At 39.6% G+C, this 26315-nt stretch overlaps 1 protein-coding gene across 1 annotated transcript in view; it reads left to right on the forward strand.

Annotated features, from left to right (window-relative positions):
* Positions 1–26315, forward strand: part of Pign (phosphatidylinositol glycan anchor biosynthesis class N) — a 101245-nt gene that overhangs the window by 37300 nt on the left and 37630 nt on the right. Inside the window, exons 15-21 of the mRNA XM_051203903.1 lie at positions 2783–2922; positions 6158–6257; positions 6357–6449; positions 7392–7483; positions 12423–12531; positions 17934–18042; positions 20663–20765. Coding sequence (XP_051059860.1) covers positions 2783–2922; positions 6158–6257; positions 6357–6449; positions 7392–7483; positions 12423–12531; positions 17934–18042; positions 20663–20765 — 746 coding nt within the window. The remainder of the gene's footprint in view (positions 1–2782; positions 2923–6157; positions 6258–6356; positions 6450–7391; positions 7484–12422; positions 12532–17933; positions 18043–20662; positions 20766–26315) is intronic.

Genomic DNA, 26315 nt, shown 5'->3' on the forward strand with positions numbered 1-26315 from the left:
CTGGTGCCCATATCAGATGGCTCTCAATCACCTGTAACTTCAGTTCCAGGGAATCTGATTGCCTCTGACCTCCATACACATTAATAAAAAAAATACTAAATAAATCTTTTAAAAACAAAAGAAAACCCCACTTCAGGCCAGGCGTGATGGTGCACTGCTTTCATCACAGGACTTGTAAGTTCAAGGTCATCCTTGTCTGCAGAGTATGTTCTAAAAAAACAGGGCTACACAGGAAACCCTGTCTCAAAAAAACCAGAAAAAAAACCCTAACCTCTCCAAAGTGGTATATTTATAGTTATCTCGTATTAATAGCTAGGCAAACAATAAAATCATTGTTTGAACATTAATTAATAAAAAATTAAACAAAGTAATATTTATGCTCCTTTGACTTTCTTCCTCCTCCATCTTTCTGACATTATACATTTCCAGAGTGTGTTCTTTCCCTTGGTTTTAGAATACAAGCCTAGCTTACTACCCTTTCAATGAAAGGAAGAGGTCAAACTTATAAACCAGTGGTTCTCAGCCTATCCTTTAATAGAGTTCTTCATGCTGTGTGACTCCAACCAGAAAATCATTTCATTGCTGCTTCATAACTGTAATTTTGCTCCTGTGATGTAAATATCTGTGTTTTCCAGTTATCTTAGGTGATTCCTGTGAAAGGGTCCTTTTAATGCTCAAAGGGGCCATGACCCTCAAGTTGAGAACCAGTGCTCTAAATAGAGACTGTAACAGTGCATACACGGTTTTATTGCTGTAACACACTTTGCCATCTTAAAGTGTATTGCTGACTGTCATTTACCAGGCAGAGTACCCTATCTCCTTTGCTTTATTCTCTGTAACGATTATTACCATGTCCAAATCCTAGTCTGTTTTTAATAATAACAGTCTATAAACATTTCTAATGGTAACTTTTACCATTTTATGTTTTACTTGTTTTTAATGTAGGGAAGAACATTATTGCTTAATTTTGAGTTTTTATAGTTCTGTAACACATCTTAAATAATTTCTTCCATGTAATTTTAATTATTTTAATGTATTTGAAGTTGGCTGTAAAGGGAGCTATTTCCTATATGTTAGAGAAATACACAAATGACTATGTTTTGATAATGGGGAGATGTATTTGGAATTCTACTGCCTACATGCTAGAGGAATACACAAATGACTATGTTTTGGAAATGGAGAGATCTAGAAATTCTATTGAGTCCTTGAAATGAATACTGCCATCTTCATCTCTAACTGTGCACTGTAATTTCTATTTACAAAAGATGAGACTGAGCTAGGGGAATTAACTCACTTTGTAACTGCCTCCCAGTCAGGGTGCAGGGTGCAGGGTGCAGGGTCTGCGATCTGGGCCAACGACTGTTTTTTCCCTCTTGCTGATCAAGACGTTAGAAAAAATGAGATTTTTGTTAATGTGATAAGAATTTATAGTTGGTAGTTCTTTTTGTTAGCTTTATAGTGCAGTCAGTATTTAATTGGGTATATAGTACAATGCTAGGTGTTCTACAGAGAAATATGACATACAGATTTTACCATGAAAAATCTTGGTATTAAATAAAGTAGGTAAGAAACAAACACATGTGGCCACCCTACATGATATTGGTCACACATTTCTCGTGCTATTGATTGAGAGATTGTATGATTACTGAGACTAATGCAAAGAAGAATACAAGTAATAATAGCCATCATTTAGTCAGCAGCGGTAATGTGCTAGCTACTTTGTTAAGGCCTATGAATCTGATTTCTTATTACTGAGAAATATGTATACATTTATTGTTCCCATATTATGGATAGAAGAAAACTGGCTAAGGAAAGCTTTGTACTTTGGACTGATTCCTCCCCTGTTAGTTGTTAATCACGAAAATGCTTCACAGACGTGCTCACAAGACAATCTGATGTAAGCAGTTCCTCACTTGAAGTTTCCCTCTTCCCAGGTGTGTGTAGTTGACAACCAAGGTCATCCATCACGACATCATAGCCAGTTTATAAACTTGAACCTCGAGCTCTTAGTTACAATGCTGCATTGCAGCCTCTTTTTGCATTGATATTCTAACTTCTCCTTGATTCTTACTAAATGATATTATATGCAGTAGAGAAAAACATCCAAAAGAGATGGGAAATAGTTAATATTGTCTCCTTCCTCCCTAAATTTGTGTATTTCCAGAGAGAGGTTCTTTAATTCCTACTGCATTTATCCTTGGCTAACAGACTGAGGAAACAGAAAACATGGAATGGAGCCCAAAGAGCCCCCTTTTCACACACCCCAATTCCTTCCTTCTCTCAAAGTGCTTAATCTATATCATTTTATAGCCACTGCTTCAGACCCTAGAACTCTAGTTCTTAGCATTATTATGTTCCCTTAACTGTACCCCTTTCCCTGTTCTCAGCCTGTGTGTCCCTGATCCTTGCACTTACACCTGGCCCAGAGTACCGAGAGGCCTTGGTGGTCTGTGGAGCTGGCATTAGTGACTTACATGTAGGGAATTTCTTTCTCAGCTGTAACTGAAGAAGCCAACTGTGTTCAAGCAATGGGAGGGAGGTGAGTGAACTATGTTCAGAGTTTAAAATGAGGTATTTACAAACCAACTTTAGGGCCATTGCCAGTTTTCAGCTGAGAATTGCTTGATGGTAACCATTCTAGGATAGCTAGTTTCATTCTGGAAGAATTCTGATTAATCATCTAGTTCAAGCATAGGAAGAAGACATTGTCCCTTTGTGAAATATTAAAAACTATCAGTTGACATGGGTTTGGATGTATTTGAATGTTGTGTTTCATTTTCAGAAGCCACACCATCTCTTGGCGTGTAGCTTTGTCGCTGTTGGTGTTTTAGTGGCATGCTTCCTGCTGATCCAAGTCTGTCCCTGGACTTACTACGTGTATTGCTTGCTGCCAGTGCCGATATGGTATGCAGTTCTAAGAGAGTAAGTAGCATGCCTTTCTGCCTTATTTTCCACTCCACTGGCAGTTAAATCTGCATTTAAAATGCATTCGATTTTGTAGATGAACTTTTCTTTGGGCTGCCAGCTCACAATAAACAACATGGAGACTTATTATTAATTATGAAAGCTTGGCCTTTAGCTTAGGCTTGCTTATAACTAGCTCTTATGACATATTAATCCATTTATATCAATCTGTTTTTTACCATGTGACTTTTTAACTTTTCATTCTGTATGTCTGAGTCCATTCATATCTCTTTGGCATTTTTCAAAAAGCCCATCCCTGCCCTCTACCAAAACAGAAAGGTCCATGCCACTCAGAACTCTTCTTTATCTCTTCCAGATGCCCTCTGATGCTCTATGATTACTTTCTGTCAACTAGTTGCTAACTCAGCCTCCTAACCCAAGGGAGTTCCCAGTGTGATTGAATATCCCCCTACAAGCTTTCTATAGCATAAGTCTTAAAGGATGGCTATAATACTCTCAAATGCCCAAACACTCTATGATTTTGTTTACAGCTGCATAATGTTGCATATGAAACATCCCTTTTGGCTTACCTTTTTTTTTTTTTTTTTTTTAACCTTACTTGTATTGATTTGAGGAAGCAGTGACCCTGTAGTATGAATAGTAAAAGCCCAGAGACAGATAGTGAGGTTAAAGCTAAAGATCAGAGCAGCAGAGCAGCCAGTCACTAGCTCTTACCTCTACTCCAGCCTGGGAGGGCAATGCTGGCCTCAGCTTGCAATGCTGGCCTCAGCTTGCATCTGCATTGAGCCGCTCCTGAGACTGAATGCTGAGTACCACATGAGAGAGACCCTGAGCTCCTGTCTGAAATACATACCTCTCTAGGGCTGTCCAGTGTGGCTGCTGGGATTAAAGGTGTGTGCCATCGCTGCCTGACCTCTATGGCTCTGGCTAGCTTTGCATTCTGATCTTCAGGCATGTTTTATAAGATCATAAGCAATATGTCACCGCATGACCCCATTCTTTCCTTTGAGAGGTCTTCAAACAAAAAACGTAGAATAATAACAATTGATTTTAGTGTGCTGTGTCATGAGTACCTTACATCTAGATTTTGTTTTATCCTTATTTTGTAAGGTTTATGTTTTTCTTTTTATGCACTTTACTTCTCCTTTTCTTAGTCATCAGATAAATGAAGCTTTGTAATTATATGGGACCTGTCGATGTATACTGACAAGCACACTATTCACATGTGCTGTGGTTGTATATGGACTTCCTCAGCATAGTGTAGAAGTGATCGTGCTGTTACATTCGGCTGGAAAGAAAGGCACTCCTTCAGTTTCACACACTTTTAAAAGCATCTTTAAGATTGCATAATAGGCTGAGCGTGATAGTGTGTGCTGTGATTCCAGTACTGGGAAGACAGAAGCAGGGTCTGGATTATTCTATCTTCTGAAAATATGGCTTAAAAATATTGATATATTAAAATATAAAAACTAAAACATGGGAATGCCTCAAATATCTTTAGATACAAGGGGAAAAGGCACTGATCAAAGAACATGCTGTGACATTACCATCTAAAAGGAATAAGGCTCTTGGTTTGCCTAGTTAGCTCATAGTTTTGTTTTGTTTTTTTTTTCTGACATCATTCCTCCAGTTTCACAATTTTCTAAAAGGTTTCCTAGGGCAGGAAGAAAATTCTGCTCTACTGTAGAACCTCCTTGTGAATTATTAAATAGCCTAATTGTAGAGGTAACATATGTATATTTAAATTTTAAGGGAAGATGTGATTTTTCAGTTATATTTTATTTTACCCTTTTAATAGGTTACATAGAAAATAAAATATAAAAAGTGAGTTTTCAAGCTGACTAGATGGCTGCATGGGTCAGGGCACCCGGGACCCGTGTGGTGAAAGAGTGAACAGATCCCTACATGATCATCTCTGACCCCTCACGTGTACACTATGGGGTACACATCCACTCACACTCACGCACACACACACACACACACACTCACACACACACTGAACAAGTAAATAAAAAGGGAATATTTAACCTGCTCTTCTATACTAAAAACCCTCACGATGACTTCATTTAATCTTGTATGCTTCTTATTCACAGTAGAAAACAAAAGAGATACTCTCCTTGTGGTTCTGACTTTTCTTTCCTAGGTGGCTACTTAGCAGTGTGATAACATTCTATTCTGCAGCCATTGTTTTCAATCAGAAAAGTGTCATAAACCAAATGACGCTGGCCTTTTGTAATTACCTACTTAATGCTCAACAAATGCTAAGTTTTTCTTCTCAGTGATGAAATGTAAAATGTACTCAAGTATATAATGCATTTTTGGTGGTTATAAATTCTCAATTACAATTAGTGTACAATTAATGACATCTTAAATTGGGTTTGGAAAAGGTTATTTGGCTCAATTTAGAAGTGCAATTAAGCTAGGAATAGTGGCGCATGTCTACAATCCCATCTCCTCAGGAGGCTAAGGCACAAACATTGGGGTTTTGCGCCCAGCCTGACTAAATAAAGTTTAAATGAAAGGCTGGCGTTTTAGCTTAGTGTCACAGTGGATGTCTGGTATGTGTAATGCCCTACCTAGGTTTAGTCCTTGGCATTGCAAATAGATGAATGAAGAAACACAAAAGTTAATAAATGCAATTAAGACTTTCCCTACTAAGACTGTGGATGTACCTCTGTGGTAGAGATAATATTAGCCAGGTTGGTTTTAATATATATATTTTTCAGTTTCTATACTATTGCGTTATTTTATTTTTCTAGATTATCTGTAATGTTTAAACTAAGACCATACAAAAATCATTTATTGAGCCAGGCAGTGGTGGCACACACCTTTACTTCCAACCCTTGGGAGGCAGAGGCTGTCAGATCTCTATTTGAGGCCAGCATGGTCTACAGAGCTAGTTCTAGGACAGCCAAAACTACACAGAGAAACCCTGTCTTGAGAAACAAACAAACAAACAATAATAATAATAAGTCATTAATATTTATAAAAACTGAGCAAATGCTTGTCATCATTTCCTCCCCAGAATACTTACAGAATTCTACCAATAAAAGTAAGCAAAGTCATTGAAACAAATTGCTATATTTTATCTGAAATTCAAAAAAAAATTGTGAATAGAAATTTCTAGAATTTTTTTTAGCTTTGAGCAGCTTTTATTTTTTTCACTATGTTTCTATTTTAAGGTGCTTTGCAAGTTAGAAGTAATCTTTTTGTAAATCATCTCCTCAAACAGACATCAAGTTGTTCAAGACCTGGCTGAGTCACTGCTGACTTTTCCTCTGAGCCGGTTTGTTGTCTACTTACTCGTCTTTGTCTTGGGGATTGAAGTGCTGGTAAGTACCTGAATAGGCTGCATCTCCAAATGTCTTGCATTTTCGTGGTACCCGTCTTCAGTGACCTCACTCTTCACTTTCTTGGCAATGTGTCACCAGGTGTTAAGTTTCTTCTACCGCTACATGCTGACAGCCGGATTGATTGTGTTTGCCGGTTGGCCATTTGTCACTCAGCTGTGGACCCGAGCAAAGGTATAAGTACTCATGTGGGCAGGACAGACCTGAGGATACTTTTTGTTGATATGTTTGGTTCAAAGAATTGTTTAGTAAACAAAGGAGTAGCATGCACTCTCATGTGAAGGGCCTGGTCCTTTGGACAGGAGGGTTGATAACAACTTTCGGTCTCTCTGATGTACACATATAGAATGTTCCTGTTGGAATGAGCCAGAGGTCTAGAAAGGCCGTGAAGGCAGTACTGGCTTGTTTGGAGCACTCACAGAGCCTCTAGTACCTCCATGAGGGAGAAGTCTGGGCATGCTGGAAGCAGCAGAAGGGCCTAGGGGGTGTGAGGAGTAACCTCCCTTTGCCCTATCCACACACTTCTTTTCTAAGCAAGTAGCGTTAAGTGGGTTTAAAAAACGCACAAAGTTGGGAGGGCATTTGATCAAAGTACATGCATCAACATTTTTTTTTAACAATAAACCCAAAGCAGATAGTAAATATTATTTAAGGTAACCGTATTTATAATGGTTGATCTTGAGTGTCATCTTGATGGGATTAGCAATTCTATAGAAACACGTCTCAGGGAGTGTCTGAGGGATTTCTAAAGTAGGTTAATCAAGGTGGAAAGTCCTCCCTGAACTACCGGGACTATCAGAAGGCAACGTGAGCAGCAACATTCACTTTTCTCTGCTTTCTGACGTGTTGCAATGTGACCAACTGCCACAAGCTGGGGCTGTCATAACTCCCCCTGCCGTGATGGACAGTAGTACAAGGGAAAACACATCCTTCCTTCTTTAAGTCGCTCACTGCCATACATTTTGTCATTACAAAAGTAACTAACACAATGTTACTTTCCACAGTAAATACCAGACAGGTTTTCTTTCAGTTTCACATTCATGTCCTATATGAGATGCTAAAAAACAGATTTCTATACCATAATTGTCTAAATATTTTTTTTTTTCTTGATTGTAGATCACCTGCCTGAGTTGGGCTCTCTTCTCTTTGCTTCTGGCAGTGTTCCCACTGATGCCTGTTGTGGGTAGAAAGCCAGATCTCTCTCTAGTGTACGTACATTATTGTTTTCCATTTCAATAGAATTCATCCTCTACTGACACTATGACATTTAAAAACAATTCTCCATCCCTCCCACCCCTTTCTCTCTCTCTCTCTCTCTCTCTCTCTCTCTCTCTCTCTCTCTGTGTGTGTGTGTGTGTGTGTGTGTGTGTGTGTGTGTGCGTGCGCCTGTACATGCCATATGTATGTGGGTATTCATGAAGGCCACAGGAGGATGTGAGACCCCTTGGGTCTGGGGTTGTAGTCACTGGGAGCGCCTGCTGTGTGGGTGCTAGGAACTGAACTGCCATCCTCCTATAGAGCAGGAACTGCTCTTGACTGCTGAGCCACCTCTCCAGCCCCAACACCTTCGTTCTAAGCTTAGCATTGCATGGATAATCTTGAAATAGTAATGTAAAATTACTAGTTATGATCTTAGCCTATCGCTTGAGAGGCATGATCTCCCTGGACATGCTGTCAGACCTTCACAGGCAATGAAATTGCATCAGGCAATAACTTAAAACTCACCCCTTCCCCTAGACTAGATTATTTTTTTATTTTGAATATTATAGAATCAGTCAAAACCTTAGTTAGCTGTGACAGTGTCCTGTTGCTGAAGTATATCCTTTGAGTGTGTCCATAACCAAATGCCATTGACAAATGAAAATTTGTCCTATTTGAATTAAAATTTTTTTCCATGGGGGGAAAATCTATTTATTTTGAAAGCTTTACATTATTTTTATTTTAATCTCATTTTTAATTTTTAAACATAATTCTTTGGAAATTTTATATCAGATACCCTAATCCTGTTCACCCCTCAATCTCTCCATATTTTCCCCTCACCTCCTACAGCATACTCTCCCCCCCAAAAAAAATAATTCAAAACAAACAAGAAAAGCTATCTCGGTCCTCCATCTTTCCAATACCTCTTCATTCATCCTGGTGACATTGGGAGCTGCCATGTGTCATGCATTATACATTTTGTCCAATCAGCCCAGGCCCAAGTGTTTTAGTCATTGGTTTGGTTTGAGACCTCTGGTCTCTGGCACAGCATCATCACTGGACCCTCACTGAATTCCTCTGGGATATCCTGCTGTTGTCCCCAGTCACAGGGATCCTGTGGTTATCACCCCTTCATGCACAGGTCATACAGGGGGTGCATTTTAGGGTGCGCCAAATCAAAGCCCAGGATGTGGCCATCGGGGTTCACTGGGACTGTCTCCTCAGGTGAGGGCCTGAAACAGCTCTCCTAGGCCCAGGCTAGTTGGGCCAGTTCTCCCATGCCCATGGTGAGCAGTGGGGTCATCTCCTGAGAGTGGGAGGTAGCTCTCCTGTGGCAGGGTTCAGCAAGGGAGGGCAGAGCCACTCTTGTCTTGTTTTGTTTTGTCTGCAGAACTAGGAATCCACCCCAGGATCTTTCTTGTACTTGCTGGAAAACTTCTGTGTTTAACCATTCAAATTGTATAAAAACAAAAACTTTATGCTTTACGTATGATGTTCCCAATGTTGATGATATATATCTCCACAACATGACGTAGACAATTGTTCAAAATAATTGGTTGCCTTTGCTTTTACGTTTTTTAAGTTATTAGGTAACCTGCTGGCACTCCTCCCCACCGTGTGTGTGTGTGTGTGTGTGTGTGTGTGTGTGTGTGTGTGTGTGTGTGTGTGTGTCCTTGTATGGCTGTGTGTAAGTCACTAAATTATCTTTGTTTCATCTAGCTGCTGCAGTCGCTTTACCTGTATATGTAGCGCAGGCTGGCCTCATACTCAAGTCTCCTGCCTCAGCCTTCTGAGTACTGAAATTAGGCAGGTAGGTATACCATCCCACTCCATTCTTTTTACAAATCATATAGTCATCTTTTCTGCTTACAGTGGAATTCTCTGGGCATTTTTTTTTTTTTTTTTTTTTTTTTTTTTTTTTGAGACAAGGTTTCTCTGTGTATCTCTGGCTGTTCTGGAACTTGCTCTGTAGACCAGGCTGGCTTTGAACTCTGAGATCCATCTGCCTCTGCCACTGGAGTGCTATGATTAAAGGTATGGATCACCACTGCTTGGTTCACTATGGGCATGTTTAAAAAATATTTTCACCTAATCTTTAAAAGATGGGGAGTATATTTTTTAACAGTAGAAATATTAACTCAATATTTTTAAGTGACTGTTAATTTAAGAAATTATTATTTTTTTTTTTTTTTTTAGTAAACATTTATTTATTTACGTCCTGGCTACAGTTTCCCCTCTATTTTCTATTTCCAGTCCTTCCCCACACCCCCTCTGTTTCCACCCCCCACTCCATTCCTCCTCAGCTTCTCTTTAGAAAAGGACAGGTCTCCCATGAGTATCAACAAAACATGAGCGTGTCGAGTTGCAGTAAGACTAAGCACCTCTCCATGCATGAAGGCTGGATATAGTGATGCAGTATGAGGAATAGGGTCCCAAAAGCCACTAAAAGACTTAGAGACAGCCCCTGCTCCGTTAGGAGTCCCACAAGAGGCCCAAGCTACATAATGATTTAAGAAATTCTTTGCATTTCTTTGTTGGTTAGTTTTCCTGATTTCTTACAACAAAACCAGTTTGAGCTAGATACGGAGTTGTTTTAGGAAAGTAGTTTCTAAGCTTGTACTGAATTATAAGACCCTACCATCTAAGCTATACTTATATTACAGAATTGCTAAGTCAAAGTTTTAGAATTTTTTTTTTAAAAAAAAAATTATTTAAATTTGAAACAAGCTTGTTTTACATGTCAATCACAGTTCCCTCTCCCTCCCCTCCTCACCTGCCCTCCCCCTCCTCATTCCATCCCTTTCTGCTCCCCAGGGAGGGTGTGGCCTTCCACGGGGGATTTTCAAAGTCCGACACATCATTTGGGGCAGGGCCAGTTTTGGAACTCTCATGAAGAATACAGTAGCATGTGAGAAACTAAAGTCAAATACTTTTATGTATTTATATATTATTATGTAGATTGTCCTGTGAGTTTGGTGTCTCTGTAAGGCCCTTTCTTTCCTTCTATCAGCCACTTATCCATTTGTCCTGCTCAAGCAGCATTGACAGAGTTAGGGACGTTATAATATGCTGAAAGGGGAATAAATTGCATAAACGATCTCCATAGAAATTTGCCACGTGTACATTTCACTAAAGACTAATTCAGAAAGCAAATTTATGTTTTTGAAAATTATGGTGTTTCTCTCTAAACTTGATTTAAATTGCTATTAGTGTTAAGTTCCTGTTGGCTTCCTGTGATTATGTACAATTTATTTTATTCTTAGTGCATGGAGGAACTTCTATCTCTAGATAGAGAAGCAGATACACGAAACATTTAAGGATAAAATAAGAAGGTGTAGAGTTAACTGTCAGGTTAGGTGAGCCAGTGCACTAAAGCGAAAGTGTTGCAAGTGACTTAAGATGCATTTTATTTTCTGAAAGAAAAAAAGCAAAAATTTTTATTTTGTATAGCGATTTTCTTGAGTTTTATTATAATACGTCTTAAAGTCATGATGTTTTTTCTTATGACTCAGATTATTTGAAAAATTATAACGATGCCAATTGTAGAATATTATTGTAAGATGTGTTACATTTGTTTATGCTGTGGAACATTTGTTTAGTGACGCAGAGATGTGCTGCATTCCTTTATGTTGCATTTGTTTAACTTGGTGAAGTTGTGTGACTTTGCCTGTCTAAAACACCTGATTGGTCTAATACAGAGCTGAATGGCCAATAGTGAGGTAAGAGAAAGGATAGGCGGGGCTGGCTGGCAGAGAGAATAGGGGCCAGCCACATAGCCACACAGCCACCCACAGAGTAATAGAGAAAGTAAGATATACAGAAGTAAGAAAAGAAAAGGCCCAGAAGCAAAAGGCGGGCAGTCTAGGTTAAGAAAAGCTGGTTAAAAACAAGCCTACCTAAGCCTGGGCATTCATAAGAAAGAATAAACTTCCATGTGTGATTTATTTGGGAGCTGGGTGGCAGGCCCTTCAAGAGCAAAGATCTTAAAGAGTGAAAAAAAACCATATTCTTGGCCTGTATCTAATCATGCATTTGTGTTTACTTATTTCTCTAACAAGCTCATTTTTCCTCAGTTCTTTTAGAGTTATAGATTGTGTCTTGAACATATTTTCAGTTATATTACTCAGATTATTCTTTGATATTTGTTGCCTGTGACTTTAGTGACCATCTTCCTGATGGTCTTGTACAGTGATGTATCCCCTCCCCCCAACACCTTATGGACCACTGCCTGTAGTGATATATTAATCCCCCTCACCTGTAGCACTATAGCACTGACCACGCCCTTTTGGGTGTGGTCACAGGTGCCCACATGACCAGCAAAGGATTGATTTTTGGCTTGGAAACCCCTTCAGGTCACAGAGAGCATCAGGGTGGCAGGGTCTGCATCCTTGGGGGGCTGGAGAGATGCGATAGTCACTTGTTTCCTGTGTAAGTTACTTTCTCCTGATAAACTCCATCGTTATCTTACTGGTCTGTTATCCTAATTTCCACACCTATAACTGTCCTACTTTACAGCCATGCCAGCTGAGGGATACCAAGGGCAGTGAATGATGAAGCTGCTTGGCCTGATGGGAGTGCTCTGTTCTTCTCTGTGAATGAATTCTCAGTGTCAGAATCTGCGTGGCAGGTGATGGCAGTCATCTGTTCAGCTCTCGCTTATGTTCTTTTCTGGGTATTCGCCCCATTCAGATTAGGAAGCGTAGCAGTGGTGAATGAAAAAGAATGAATAGAGAAATAAGGCATTGAGGTAAATATATCAAAATTGTGGAATGTGGTTCCAAGTAGCCCTGCTATTTCCCACCATTCCTCTGCCAGCCTTACTACTTCTTGTGGATTACTGAAAGTGTTTTAGAGTTCTGCATTGGAGTAAAGTATCTCCTGTATTCACATGCTGTCTTTAGTATGCTTCTTTAGAAAAGTTTTAATGTGAATTATGTTTTGAAACAGAATGGGTGCGGGCTTGCTGGTTCTTCTGCTGTCCCTGGCTATTGTAACAACTCTCACAAGAAGAAAAATTACTTTGGCAAAGGAGGAGCTGCTGGTACTTCCATTACAGGTCAGTTACAAATTTTCAGTAGTATACCATGCCAACCATGTAATAAAATGTATCTCATTGTTATACTCTCATGTTCCTATCACTCAATACTGTCACCTGAGAAATAAGTTTTCTGTTTAAGGTGGCACACTGAAATCAATGTAAATAGCACAAAGGTCAGCTAGAGGTAGCCTGGAGCAGCAGTTAAGGAGGCTTTCGGCCATCTTTACTGACCAAACATGAGCTGTCATTGCTTCCTGTGCACTGAGATTGCCCGGTCCCCACATATACCCAGCAGCCAGGGACAGCCTGGAAATAGGCTTGAGGTGGTTGCTGCTGGCTGTGGTGTAGCAAAAAGAACATTAGACTGGGCGTTTTACCATAGTTGGTGCCCACATATCCTGTTTATAAGATGTGTGCTTTTCAGTAATGTAATGCCAGTTTTTTTTTTAATATGTTAGGGTAGTAAATAATTAATGGGATTCTGAAAATTAGAGATTACATAGTGCCATATTTTATAAAATGATACCTTTTAAGGATAAGAATTTTTTTAAATTAATTTTTTATTTAAATTAAAAACAATCTTGTTTTACATACCAATCCCAGTTCCCTCTCCCTCCCATCCTCCCACTCCCCCCACCATCCTCCATCCATTCCTCAAAGAGCCTCCCATGGGGAATCATCAAAGACTGTCACATCATTTGGGACAGGACTCAGGCTCTCTCCCCTGTAACTAGGCTGAGAGATTATCCCTCCAAAGTGGGCTCCAAAAACCCAGTTCCTGCACTAGGGATAAATACTGGTTCCACGGCCAGCGGCCCCACAGACTGCCCAGGGCCCCCAGCTGACACTCACATTCGGGGGGCCTGGTTGGGTCTTAGGCAGGTTCCCTGGCTGTCAGACTGGGGTCTGGGGGCTCCCCCTTGCTCAGCTGTCTCTGGGTTTCTCCAGTGTGGTCTTGACCCCTTTGCTCATCACTCCTTCCTCTCTTCAACTGGACTCCATGATCTTAGTTCGGTGCTTAGCTGTAGACCTCTGCTTCTGCTTCCATCAGCTACTGGATGAAGTCTCTATGATGGCATATAAGGCAGTCATCAATCTCGTTATAGGGGAAGGGCATTAAAGGTAGCCTTGACACTATTGCTTAGATTGTTAGTTGGAGTCATCCTTGTGGATTCCTGAGAATTTCCCTAGTGCTAGATTTTTCATCAATCCCATAATGGCTCCCTCTATCAAGGTATCTCTTTCCTTGGTCTCCTTCTCTGTTCTTCCCCCACCTCGACCTTCCTGCTCCCTCATGTTCTTCTTGCCCCTCCCCTTCTCTCCTCTTCCCTCTTCTACCTCCCTCCCCATTGCCCCCATGCTCCCAATTTACTCAGGAGATCTTGTCCCTTTCACCTTGGGGGACCATGTGTGTCTCTCTTAGGGTCCTTGTTTCTTAGCTTTTCTGGCAGTGTGGATTGTAGGCCGGTTATCCTTTGCTCTATGTCTAAAACCCATACATGAGTGAGTACATAACATGTTCCTTTTTTTGTGACTGGGTTACCTCACTCAGGATGGTTTTTTCTAGTTCCATCCATTTGCCTGAGGATTTCAGGATTCCATTGTGTTTTTCTGCTGAGTGGTACTCCATTGTGTAAATGTACCACATTTTCTCCATCCATTCTTCGGTTGAGGTCATCTGGGTTGCTTCCAGGTTCTGGCTATTACAAATAGTGCTGCTGTGAACATAGCTGAACAGATGTCCTAGAAGGCGCTTTTTCAATAGGGTACTAGTCCTCTTTCATTCTTTTCTGCTTTTAACGATAGGTTTTATTTTTTATTCTAAGATTTAAAAATTTAATTTGTTATGATAATTTTCCTTTATCCTTGACAATTTCATACATATAGTTTCCTCTGTCAATTACTCCTGTCCCCACGAATATATCCCCCTCAACTTTATGCCCCTTTTTGAGTATCTTATACATGTGTATAATGTGCTTTGTCAAAGCCGCTTCCCTTTCCCTCCCCTGCAATTTATGCCTTATTCACCAACACTTTTCCTTGCCCCTTAAATCTGCTGAATCTACTTTCTTTTACATTTCTAAGAGAACTAAGTATTCCTCCCCCGGAAGCCACCAGTTGCCAGCCGCTTCTCTGGTTGGGGTGAGGTTTTATGTGCTCCCCACCCCCTGTGTGCTGGGCTTTCGGATGGCATAATGCCCTGCAGGTCTGTGCTTGCCGTCCCAGTTGCTGTGAGTTCATGTATGCAGTGGTGCTGTCATGGCCATCCCCCCCACCCACAGTGATCCCGTATTCTCTGCACGTTTACCAGTTGTAGGTCTCTGTATTAACCCTCATCTACTATAAAAAGTAGTGTGTGTGATGAGAGATGAAAGGTGCTCTGCTGTGGGTATAAAGAGAAGAACTTAGGGGAGAGTTAGCTACTGTGTCTGTTTAGCAGAATAATCGTGCTAGGTTCTAATCTAGGGCCTATGATCTAGCCAGCCGCAGGCTTTTGGTTCAGTTAAAAGGACAAGCAATGAGGTCCAGCTTGTCTTGCAGGTCATGCCCAAGCAGAAAGTGGCTGGTTACTCCCATAATATATGTGCAGCTAATGCACCCATGGGCCTGTCCTGCCAGTCCCATTATAGTAGCTGGAAGGGCGCACAGTTGGGAGACTGTTGATTCTTTTTCTCCCCCAGTATCATGTGTAGCACCATCCTCCCTGTAAAAGCTAGGCAGTCAGGGTGGAGCTTCCAGGGTAGTACCACTTAATATCTCCATGTTCCGTGACTCACGTATGTGGTGTCTTCAGCAGAAATCTTACCATTAAGCTCTGGAGGGTAACTGAAAGCTGTGGAGATAGCCTGTAGTATTATTGAGAAGGGTCTTTGGGACCACACTGACCAACAACTTGAGTGCCCTCCCATGGCCCCTTACTGGTTTCCTGTCATCTGTTGGTACTCTAAACATGTATCCAAAGAATCAAATCTGGCTTCCACATTATAAGAGAGAATATGCAGTATTTGTCTTCAGGGTTTCAGGTATCTGACTCAGAATGATTATTTTCAATTCTATCTATTTACTTATGAATTCCATAATTCCATTGTACTTTGCAGTTGAATAATATCCCATTATGTATATGTACCACTCAGTTCATCTAGTGATGCCCATATGTGTATGGGTGTGAGACCATTCACTGGATGGTGGGGAACCAGCCATTAGGATCACCCTCACAAAAGAACGATTCTCTTCATATAGAATGGACTTCTTCACTGAGGGGGAACTGGGATTGGATTGTAAAAAACTAAATAAATAAAAGTGTTAAAAAAAAAAAAAAAGAAGAAGAAGAATGATTTCTCCCCCTCTCGGCTGTCAGCTGTCGATACCTCCTCATTTGGTAGTGATGCCTATAGAGAACTATCCCCATCTTTGCCAGGATTTAGGCTTGTTTGCTCTTGTGCAGGTAACTATAGCCTTGTGAGTTCACGAGTGCAGTAGCCATGGCCAGTCCAGCTGAGTAATATTACACTTTTCTTCCCATTCATCTGTTAATCGTCGTCCAGGTTAATCCTGGCTATTATGAACAGACTGTCAATGAACATGGGTATTCAAATGACTTTGGGTATATGCTCAGGAGAGACATAGCCAGGTCACGTGTCAGTTCTGTTTCCAGTTCTGAGACCCCTCCAGCCAGACATTGAAAATGTCTGTACTGTACACTCCCACCAACATGAGTTCCCTTCACACCGCTTCTACACCAGCTCTCCTCCTTGTCCTTTCATGGATAAATAATCATATCTGGAGCTCTGCCAAACCCACGTGAATCTTCTCAGTCTCTCAGAACAAAGAATCGTAATGTAAGTATTTCCCAAGCAGTGTTAAATAAAAGTATACCATGCTTAAAAGATATAATAAGTTACATTTGTTCCTAGAGAGCAGGAGTGAACTCATAAGAAGAGAAGAAATACTTAGTAAACATCCTGTCAAACTTAGGAACATATGTTTCATTGTAAATGGCACACTGGCTGACTTTCCTCTAAAGCTGGGTAGTTTTGACAGAATCCGCCTACAGTAATAAGAGCTTTGACAGGAGCGTGTGTTCCTGACTCTCCAGAAAGGAGAGAATATCATGCTTAAATTCTTATATACTTGGTTAGAAATAACCCTGGGTATTATGTAACTCCATTATAAAGTTCTTGCATTAACTTTTGCTGCCTGACATATTTTATTGATCCCAAGGCATTTTTTTTTTTCACATTTTGGCATCTCTGAATGTAGAATATGTCTCTTAGTTAGGCTTTCTATTGCTGGGAGAGATACCATAACCACAGAAACTCGTATAAAGGAAAACATTTAATTGTGTTGGTTCACTTGGAGTTTCGGAGGCTTAGTTCCTCATTGTCATGGTAGGCAGCATCTCAGTACGGTGCTGGAAAAGGAGCTGAGAGGTCTGTGTCTGGATCCTCAGGCAGCAGGAAGTGATGACTTACTGGGCATGGTTTGAGCATATATGAGACCTCAGAGTCTACCTCCACAGTGAGACCGTTCCTCCAACAAAGCCACACTTACTCCAACAAGATCACACATCCTAATAATGCCATTCCCTGTGTGCCAAGAGCTCACACACATAAGTCTAGGGAGGCCATACCTATTCTAACCACCACAATGTCTTACAATGGAAAGGATCCTAGGATTTCATAATAGCTTTATTTACAGCAATGTTTTGTGTGTCTTAATTTATCCTCTGAAAAGACAAAATAAAATTATCTCTAGGATTTGATTTTGTTGTCATATAATAGCTCATTCATTTAAAATGATCATTCATGAGTTCAGAGATTATTAGTCATTTTTCTATACAGCTAGATGATATTTTTTGGGGTCATGTACATGGAGTCTGTTAAAAAATGTTCAAGTCCAGCATGTCAGTACAAAGGGATACAACGCACAAATGAGTAGGGGAGACTATGTTTCAATAACTCAGTTTTCATGAGACAGCCTTCAAGCTGACTCCTCCCATACAGTAAGGTATAATGAGCATTTATACTGTCTCAGTTCCCAGGGCCAGGTAAATAAACAGACTGCAAAAATGTGCTGAATAAATAAAAACATGGGTATTGCTGTGCAAAGGAACAGAGACGGGAAAGGCACTAAACTACACACTCCTTCCATTTGCATAATTTAAGAAACCTTCAAGATTTGTAACCGAGACGTCTAAATAGATGGGGTGTGCTATAGCACTCTTGAGCGTGTGCCTCGTGTCATTCTTAGGCAAGTCTGGTTCAGCATGGCAGTACTAAGTTGTAGTGCTAGAGCACAAGAAGACAGCCTAGTCCAGTTCCAGCATTTCAGCCACATTCCAGCTTTTCTAAGCACTTTCGCTCTAGCATGTCACTATTCCCTGCCTTCCCTATGCTAACCTGGTTGGTGTGTGTTTTCAGATGCTGAGTATAGTGCTCTCTATGTATGTTGTGTACAGCACCCACCACAGTCTGCTCAAGAAAGAAGGCCTGCCTCTTATGAATCAGATTGTGAGCTGGGCAACATTGGGTAAGTGGCCAATCAAACCAGATTGGAAAACTTCACCCCCCCAGGCTCTTACCTTAAAAAAATGATACCTTCATATCTGAATTGTACTGAAAGAAATCACTTTGGTGAAGGAAAACTGTAACGAGCTATTATTTCTATTTCTTTCTAGAATTTGACAAAGAAACGTAGACTCTAGTGAGCACACATGGGTAATAAGAATTACTTGATAGAGTATTTATGACTTGATAATTGGGCGGTGTACTTACGGACATCTAATTGCATCTACTGAGTGATTCCAGAAGAGATTTTTTTGAATATTCCATTCTGTATCTTTATAATATATATTTAGTTTTCATGTCAGTCTTTACATTTTCAGGTCTTATACAGATTAGTGAATGATTAAATTTATGTTTTCCTTGCTAAAACCAACGGTGACTAACTATGTCCCAACATGATGTATATTTCATCAAGCTCCTTGGTGTTTCCAACCATGTTCCTCTATCTAGCACCCTTACTTCAGATTGTTAGATGTGGGGTGGTGAAATGTCTCTGTGAGTGCATGTGCTTAGTGCCCTTGCAGAGGGCCCAGGATGAACTCCCACCACCTACATGGTATCCACAACTGCTTCAAAGGTGAATACACCGGTAGTGAAGGAAAAAGTCTTAAGGATATTATAGGAATGGAGTTACTTGTACTATCTGTTCACAGTTTAAGTTTCTTTGCAGAGGCAGGAGGATCTCCATTTGTTCCAGACCAGCCAGATCTATATACTGTCCCAAACAAAGCAAAGCAAGCAAGCAAGCAAACAAACAAACAACAACAACAAAAACCCCCAAAAAACAAAAACAAAAATAGTTCCCTTGGCCTGGTGCATGCCTTTGATACCAGCACTGGGGAGACAGACAGAGAGAGGCTGGTGTATCTCTTAAGTTAAAGGCAAGCCTGCCATGTAGGGAGTACCAGGCCAGCTAGGGATGTGTAGTGAGATTCTGTCGAAAAGAAAGGAAGAAAAGAGAGTACCTCTGTTTGTTAATCTAAAGTATTGCCCTAATTATTGTCATATGCTATAGTAAATAAAACACACATGCATGCTATATAAGAATTCCTATTCCCTTCTCCCAATTTGGATATCCTATATAGTTTATTTGTGTCTTTACTGATTCGATTCATTTTCATTTTGGAATGGTGGAAAAGAAATTTAGAATCAGTATCAATCTACAGTTGTTGTTCTGCAAACATATAAATATTTCCCTGAGAATACTTTAAATAAGAAACTACTTCTTTAGCATTGGCAGAGCTAATCATTAGCTTCAAGTTTCCTGCCAAGTGGTGTGAGACATGAAATAGCAGATAGGAAAGTCTTCGGGTATCTCCAAAGATCTCCCGACACTGATACACCATGGTCTGGCTACAATGGGAATATTTTGCTTACATTCATAGTGCCTGGTTAAATGACATATTCTTATACTTATGTTACTTAGAATGGAGACTCTTAATCTCTCTTTAGTACCTTGTTTTCCCTTAAGACAAAAGTAAAGCCAAGATGAAATATTCAGTATTGGAAAATTGGTTTCATTTTAAGTGGCTTTTGTTTGGGCTGTAGCTCAATAGTAGAACACTTGCTCAGTATGCTTGAGACCTTAAATTTAATTCTGAGTTTTGGGGGAAAAAAAAAAAAAAGAATCCACTAACCAAAAACCAAGAACACACTTGAACTGATTTAAAATAACATTGCAAATTATTTTTTACATTAGAGTATGTATTAGGCAGTAAGATTATTGACCTATTGCTACCCTACAAATAGAACTTGTAGAGCTTTGAATCTTGTAGGGACTTGTAACTTTAATTAAAATTATCTATAAATTTAGCTTACTTTACATGATACTAGTTACTAATAAAGATAGCAGCTAATACTAGGCATATTATAGCCGAACTTGTACTTAAAACTTAAGGCAAGTTTTCTTGAATGTTATCCCTATTTAGCAGATGTGCAAACTTCTCCTTAGGTGGATTAATAAACTTGAGCCCTGCAAAAACCAATTAGTGAGAGATTCAGCTAAACATCACTGGAGTTTCATATTCTGGAGCACCTGGGATGTTAGGCGGTTGTGTGTGTACAGTCCCTCTCTGAAATAGCCGCTGGGTTTCTGTTTGTGTTGACAACCCTTTTCATCTCCATGCTCATCTTGAGGTAGTTAATGTTCTAGGATGACTTCCACAACTCTGACATATGGTGAAGTCATTCTTCCCTGATCTTGATATACCAGGTATACACTACAACTCTAGATGCCTACTTCTCTGATGTTAGACATACTCATTTTTAAAGATTACGTTGTGTTTGAACTATGACATAAATGTCTAAGAGACAAGTTGCTAAACCTTAAGTAATACATTTTATTTAATTAGAAATTGGTAAGTTATTCATGTGGAAGCCAATGTTATTACAGTGATCTGGTTTAAATAAAATTGAGCAAACGTGAGTTATTTAACCCACAGTAAAATTGTAGTTAAGAATGTAATGTTTGTTTTCTTACAGAAATTCTGGGGTTATAGTAAAGTTCACACAAACCCTGAATAGCCTAAGTGGCGGTGGGTTGCCTGGGTCTACGGAGCTAACACTGGGCTCTTGTTTTCTTACAGCCTCTTCCTTGGTCATGCCACTCCTGAGTTCCACAGCTCTCTTCCAGCGACTCTCCAGCATACTTCTTTCCTTGATGTCCACCTACTTGCTTCTAAGCACAGGGTATGGACTTTTTTCCAGTTAAAAAAAATTTTTTTTTTAATTTTTGAGAATTTGATGTGATTACTGTATTTCATTATTTCTGTGCCTTCCTCTCTCCCCCTCCAACTCCTTCCATGTCCCTGTTCGTGACTTCTATAAGTATTGCTGCTACACATACATATGTATAAACTTTTCTTAAAATATAATTTCACAATTGCAAACTTTACATGCTAAATTGTCTCTCTTCTCCAGTAGCTAAGCTTTGGAAATAAAAATGGTTTCTACACCTTGAAGGATAAATTATAAATATTTTATACCTTTTATGTGAGTAGGTAACTTGGTATATAATTTTGTTTTCTTTTTCTCATCATTTTCAGAGTGTTATTTGTTATCTCTTTTTAATTGTAGAAATTGCTGAAATTTTATTTAATTATGGTGTTAGGAAATCCTGATGGATTATGTCTGAGGATTTTTTTTTTTCTTTCTTTCTTTGTTTTTTGAGACAGGGTTTCTCTGTAGCTTTGGAGCCTGTCCTGGAAACCCTCTCTGTAGACCAGGCTGGCCTTGAACTCACTGAGATCTGCCAGCCTCTGCCTCCCGAGTGCTTGGATTAAAGGCGTGTGCCACCGCCACCCAGCATCTGAAGAGTTTTTACAAAGGATTTTTAGTTTTGTTGCCTTCCTTTAATGCGTTTTCCCACAGTGGTATGATCTCTATTCCATTAAGTGACTGGACTATGTAGCTAGAAGGGAAGTGGACGTTTCTCTTTAATACAGAGCAGTATCACTGCTTCCTGTTGCACTTGAGAAAAACAAGCTGTATTGTTTTAAAGTTCTTCAGAGTCCAGGACCTAGCAGAAAATACAGCAAATCATTTTTAAAATAAAAGTAACTGAAGAAAACTAGTATGTTCACGATTTAACTCCTATAATTTAAAGCTTACACCCGTAACAGCTTTTACCACCTGAACTAAAGAGGTTTGGACATCAGTCTGGCCTTGCCTTGGTCACAACGTTAACCCTCAGCTCCGGCACACGAAACTCTCCTTCCTATCTTATGGTGCTCCTGCTTTGAGGGTGTACATAACTGCTTTCACAGTTTACTCCCATCCTTCTTTGTTCATTGTTGGAGTGAGTAGTGTTGGCTTTCCTGTGTGTAAAGGATTTAGGGATTCAAGGCACGGGAGTGTTAGGCATACAGGGGGTGAATGAGGGAATTATGATACCCATATATCTTGGACAACCCTCTGATGAGTCAGAACACAGTGAACCTTGGTGAGCAGACCAGGCAGCAGACTTCAGGTAAAGCTGCTTAATATCCCGAAGAGCACTTCCTGTCTGGGTGCTTCCCACTCCATGGAGCAATTCATTCTCTCTCATTCATCCCCACGCTCACCCACCTTCCTGTCCCTTACTGGATGTTTACAAGTCAGCCCAAAACCACTGCAGCAAACCCTGCATAAGCCTGGATACAAAGCAGAGTCTGATTGTTTTTGTTTTTTAATATACCCCATAGATTTGTCTGAAGCAGTGCTTTGGGGGTTGAACTACCCTTTCACAGGGATCATTTATCAGATATCCTGCCTAGCAAATAATTACAGTTATGAAGTAACAATGAAAATAGTTTAAAATCTTATGGTTGGGGGTCAGCACAACATGAGGAACTGTATTAAAGGGTCACAGCATTAGGAAGGTTGAGAACCACTGTGCTAAAACATGAAAAGGTAGATGAGAACCAGGGTCTGGAATAGAGCTACAGTATGGCTTCCCAGGGAAAAAAACTGTAGGCCAGTAGTACAATAGAGGCCACATGAAACAAGGAACACTTTTCACTTTGCTAATTGAGACTTGCTTACAGCCTTGTTCCTTGACAAATTCGCTATTTCTTTCATGCATTTTAAAGTCTGCCATAAGGTTGCAGTATAACTTGGATTGAAAGCTTGCCTAGCATGTGCCCTTTGTGCAACATTCAGCACCAACAAAAGAAAAAGAGCGTCTTCAAATATTTCAATTTGATCATTATTTGAATATATTTTCTTTTTATTCTTGCTCTTACATATATTGCAATTGAAATATTCCTTTGACATAAGGCGTTTTTCAAGTATTTCAAAAGGAGCCAATTCACTGTTGTTTGAAATTGGAAATCTGTAGGGCTGGATTGATGGCTCAGCAATTAGGATTGTCATGAATGCTTTGTCATGAAGAGCAGTTCCCAGCATCAACATTGGAACCCACAGTCAGTAGCTCCAGCTCTAAACTATTCTGCGCCCTCTTCTGGTCCCTGAGGGAACTTGCGTGCATGAGCACAAACTGGCATGAAAACACATGCACATAAAAAGAAATCTCTTTTAAACGTTCACATCTTTTTGTTTTTGGAACAGGTTCTTACTGTGTAGAGCAGCCTTACATGGAACTGACAGAAGTCTGTCTGGTTGCTTTAAAGGCATGTGCAGTTAAAAAGAATTGAAATTTTCTTCCCAAGTAGATGTAAACAAAGAATCTGATGGGTTAATTTGCCAGGAACCCTGAAACATCACTTTAAGCTTAAGTGAAGGCACTTTTATAGTTTCCATGTTGACTTTGAGGGGAAGGATTCTTGCCTTTCACCCTTCCCCCCAACTCAGTTAGTGTGTGTCCTCAGCTAGCTTCAAACTCTCATCTCTCTTATTTCAGGCTCCCGAGTGCTGATGTTCCAGGCATGTCACCAATCCCAGTTCGTCATTTGAATTTGATGTTACTCAATCCTTCCTTTCATCCTATGAGGATGAAGGGTGTTTGCTTTAGAACAAATGATAAACAGGGCAGACAAGTTGAGTAAATACCATTAAAATATGGCTAAACTATGAGTTCTTGATCTGAATTAGACTCAGCCCAGCATTCACCATGGTGCTACCAGCACGTTATTCTCAATTTAAATGATCTTGTAAGGCCATCCAGACTCCAAGGCCTGAGTCACTCTTTAGGTCTCTTAGTGTCCTAAGTACTACAGAGACTTTCTGAAAGCTTTTGCCAATGGACCTTTAACATCCCAAGTGAACTGGACTTGAAAAGTCCTTGTAGGCGCTACATACCAAGTGGCGTGGACACTAAATGTCCTCTCATCAAAGGTCCCCACATAGCCTATTATTTTCTCTTCTCCCTGTCTAACGTATAACATGGGCATCATGAAAACTTTCCACAGTTGCTTCATAAAGAAATCTCATGCCAAATTTGCTTCAAAATGTACAGTTGTGAAGTAAATCTTGAAGTATGTGAGAATCTAGTTCTTAGTCAACAGTGATAAACACAATTTGAAAACACTTTACATTTTCTCATATTATTGGTAAAAATATTCTATTAACACCCTTCAGATTAAAATATCAAAAGGTTCTACAGCTAGGATATCTGAATCTTCTTCGAATCCCCCAAGACAGCGCCCCTTACCAGCAGGAAGTAGTTTGGAAAGAACGACGCCCAAATTCCCAAATATTGTGTATAAATGTTTGTTTTCATTTAATTGGACTTTGTTATATAAAATTAAATAAAAAATACTCTATATGCATAAAAAAAATAAAATATCAAAAGGTTTTGGTCTGTATAAGAAATTAAAGGATAAAATCCCATCATTTGGGGATGATTGTTCTATTAAAAGGTCACACTTAGCTAGGTGGTGATGGCACACTCCTTTAATTCCCAGCAACTGGGGGTGGGCAGACAGATGGATCTATGTGAGTTTGAAGCCAGCCTGGTCTACAGAGTGAGTTCCAGGACAGCCAACACTACTCAGAGAAACCCTGTCTTGAAAAAAAATAAGGTAAAAAGGCATATTTAGAGGTTTGTTTGAGAAAGTGAGTATTTATTTTAGAATAAAGCAATATACTTTTTTAGGTTCAAAGGAATGTATTAAAAAAAAATGGTTGAACATTCTTGTAATTCTAAGCACTGAGGAGGCTGAGGCAGTAGTTAGGAGTTTGAGACCAGCCTGCTTTTAAAAACCAAAGACTTGGTATTTTGGATTCTTTCCCTGTTGCTATGCTAAATACTCTGACAAAAGCGACTTGAGGGAAGAGGTTTGTTCTGGGCCACAATTCCAAGGGTATGGTTCATTAGAGTAGGGGATTCAAGGTGTCAGGGGCTGAAGCAGCTGCTCACAAGATCTGTAATCACAGAGCCATGACAGCATGTTAGCACTCATGTTACATCTACATTTTGCACAGTAGTCCAGGGCCCCCATTCTAGAAAATGGTACTGCCCACAGTTGACATGATCAGGATTATCCCTCATAGGCATGCCCACAGGACCATCTCCCAGCTGATTCTGGAGTGTATCAAGTTGACAAGAAAGACAAATGATCACACAGGGATTGTAGAGTCTTTTCTATAAAACACAAGGCTTCAATTCTTGACTCTGCAAAAATGTCAATTAATAATAAAAAAGAGTAAAATATAAATATTAGAAATAGATCTGGATTGGAAACAAAGGAGTATGTTAAGGAAGAATGAAAGGATAGTATAAGCTTGATTTTAAGTAAATATAATATGTTTTTTAATATAGAGTGAATTCATCCTGTAATTTAACTTGGAGACAAGTTTTATAATAGTGTTGTCGATCATCAATTTAATGGTCTTGAGAGACCCTCAAACAGATTATCATTATGATATCTAGTTTATTTTAGGAAATTAAAACCAGGAAAGTCAATGCCTAAAATCAGAATGTTACTGCTGAGTTTGACCTTACTAATAAATGTATTAAGAGACATCATTCAACATCAGATTCTGTTTTTAGCTTTGAAAATGGGTCTTGAAACAGTGTGTTCTAGTCATCGGGTTAGTACAGTTTCTTGATTTCTTATCAGTTTTTTAAATCATGTAGTTCTTCACTGTTTTGGACAAAATAAAGTTTCTCTGTATAAGTCAGTAAATATTCAGAAATAAGAGATTTTTAAAATAAATGCAGCTTTATTATATTACAAAGAAATAGTAATCTTAAATTCTAACAATGCATTCTTGATTTAATGAATAAAAAAGATTCATTAGTAATCAGGCCTGAATTAATTTTATTCAAATGAAAGCTATTATAATTCTTGAAAATAGTTTTGTCTATTGGGTTGTTAAATATTTCCCTCTGAGATTTTGTTTACATTGTCCCTTTGCTTAGCAAAATATAATACAGATCTAAATGCATTTTTAGCCCATTGCAATCTACCCACAGAGGCCAAACCAGCAGATTACAACTTAGAGTTTAGTGTTTCATTACATTCCCTTGAAACCCACAATGACATTTTATTGGTCTTTCCATATTAATTTGGATTTGTAGGTTGCATATGAAAAGTTGCCCGGAGATAAAGTCTCTTGGGAGGACTGTTTCTATCTGATCTTGTCTGCATTTTAGAAAGGGCCAGAGCTCTGAAATACTAAGTGATTTATGGCTGTGTTTTATCAGAAAGAATGACTCTCACACACAGCTGAAACAGTTTCTAAGAGTCATGGTGCCATGGGGGCTGCCCAGCAATGGCTGGGCACTTAAGAGCACTGGTTGCTTTTTAGAGGACCCAGGTTCAGTTCCCAGGATCTAGATGGTACTAATAACCTTCT

This window comes from Phodopus roborovskii, unplaced genomic scaffold (genome assembly GCF_943737965.1).
Source record: "Phodopus roborovskii unplaced genomic scaffold, PHOROB, whole genome shotgun sequence".
NCBI lineage: Eukaryota > Metazoa > Chordata > Mammalia > Rodentia > Cricetidae > Phodopus > Phodopus roborovskii.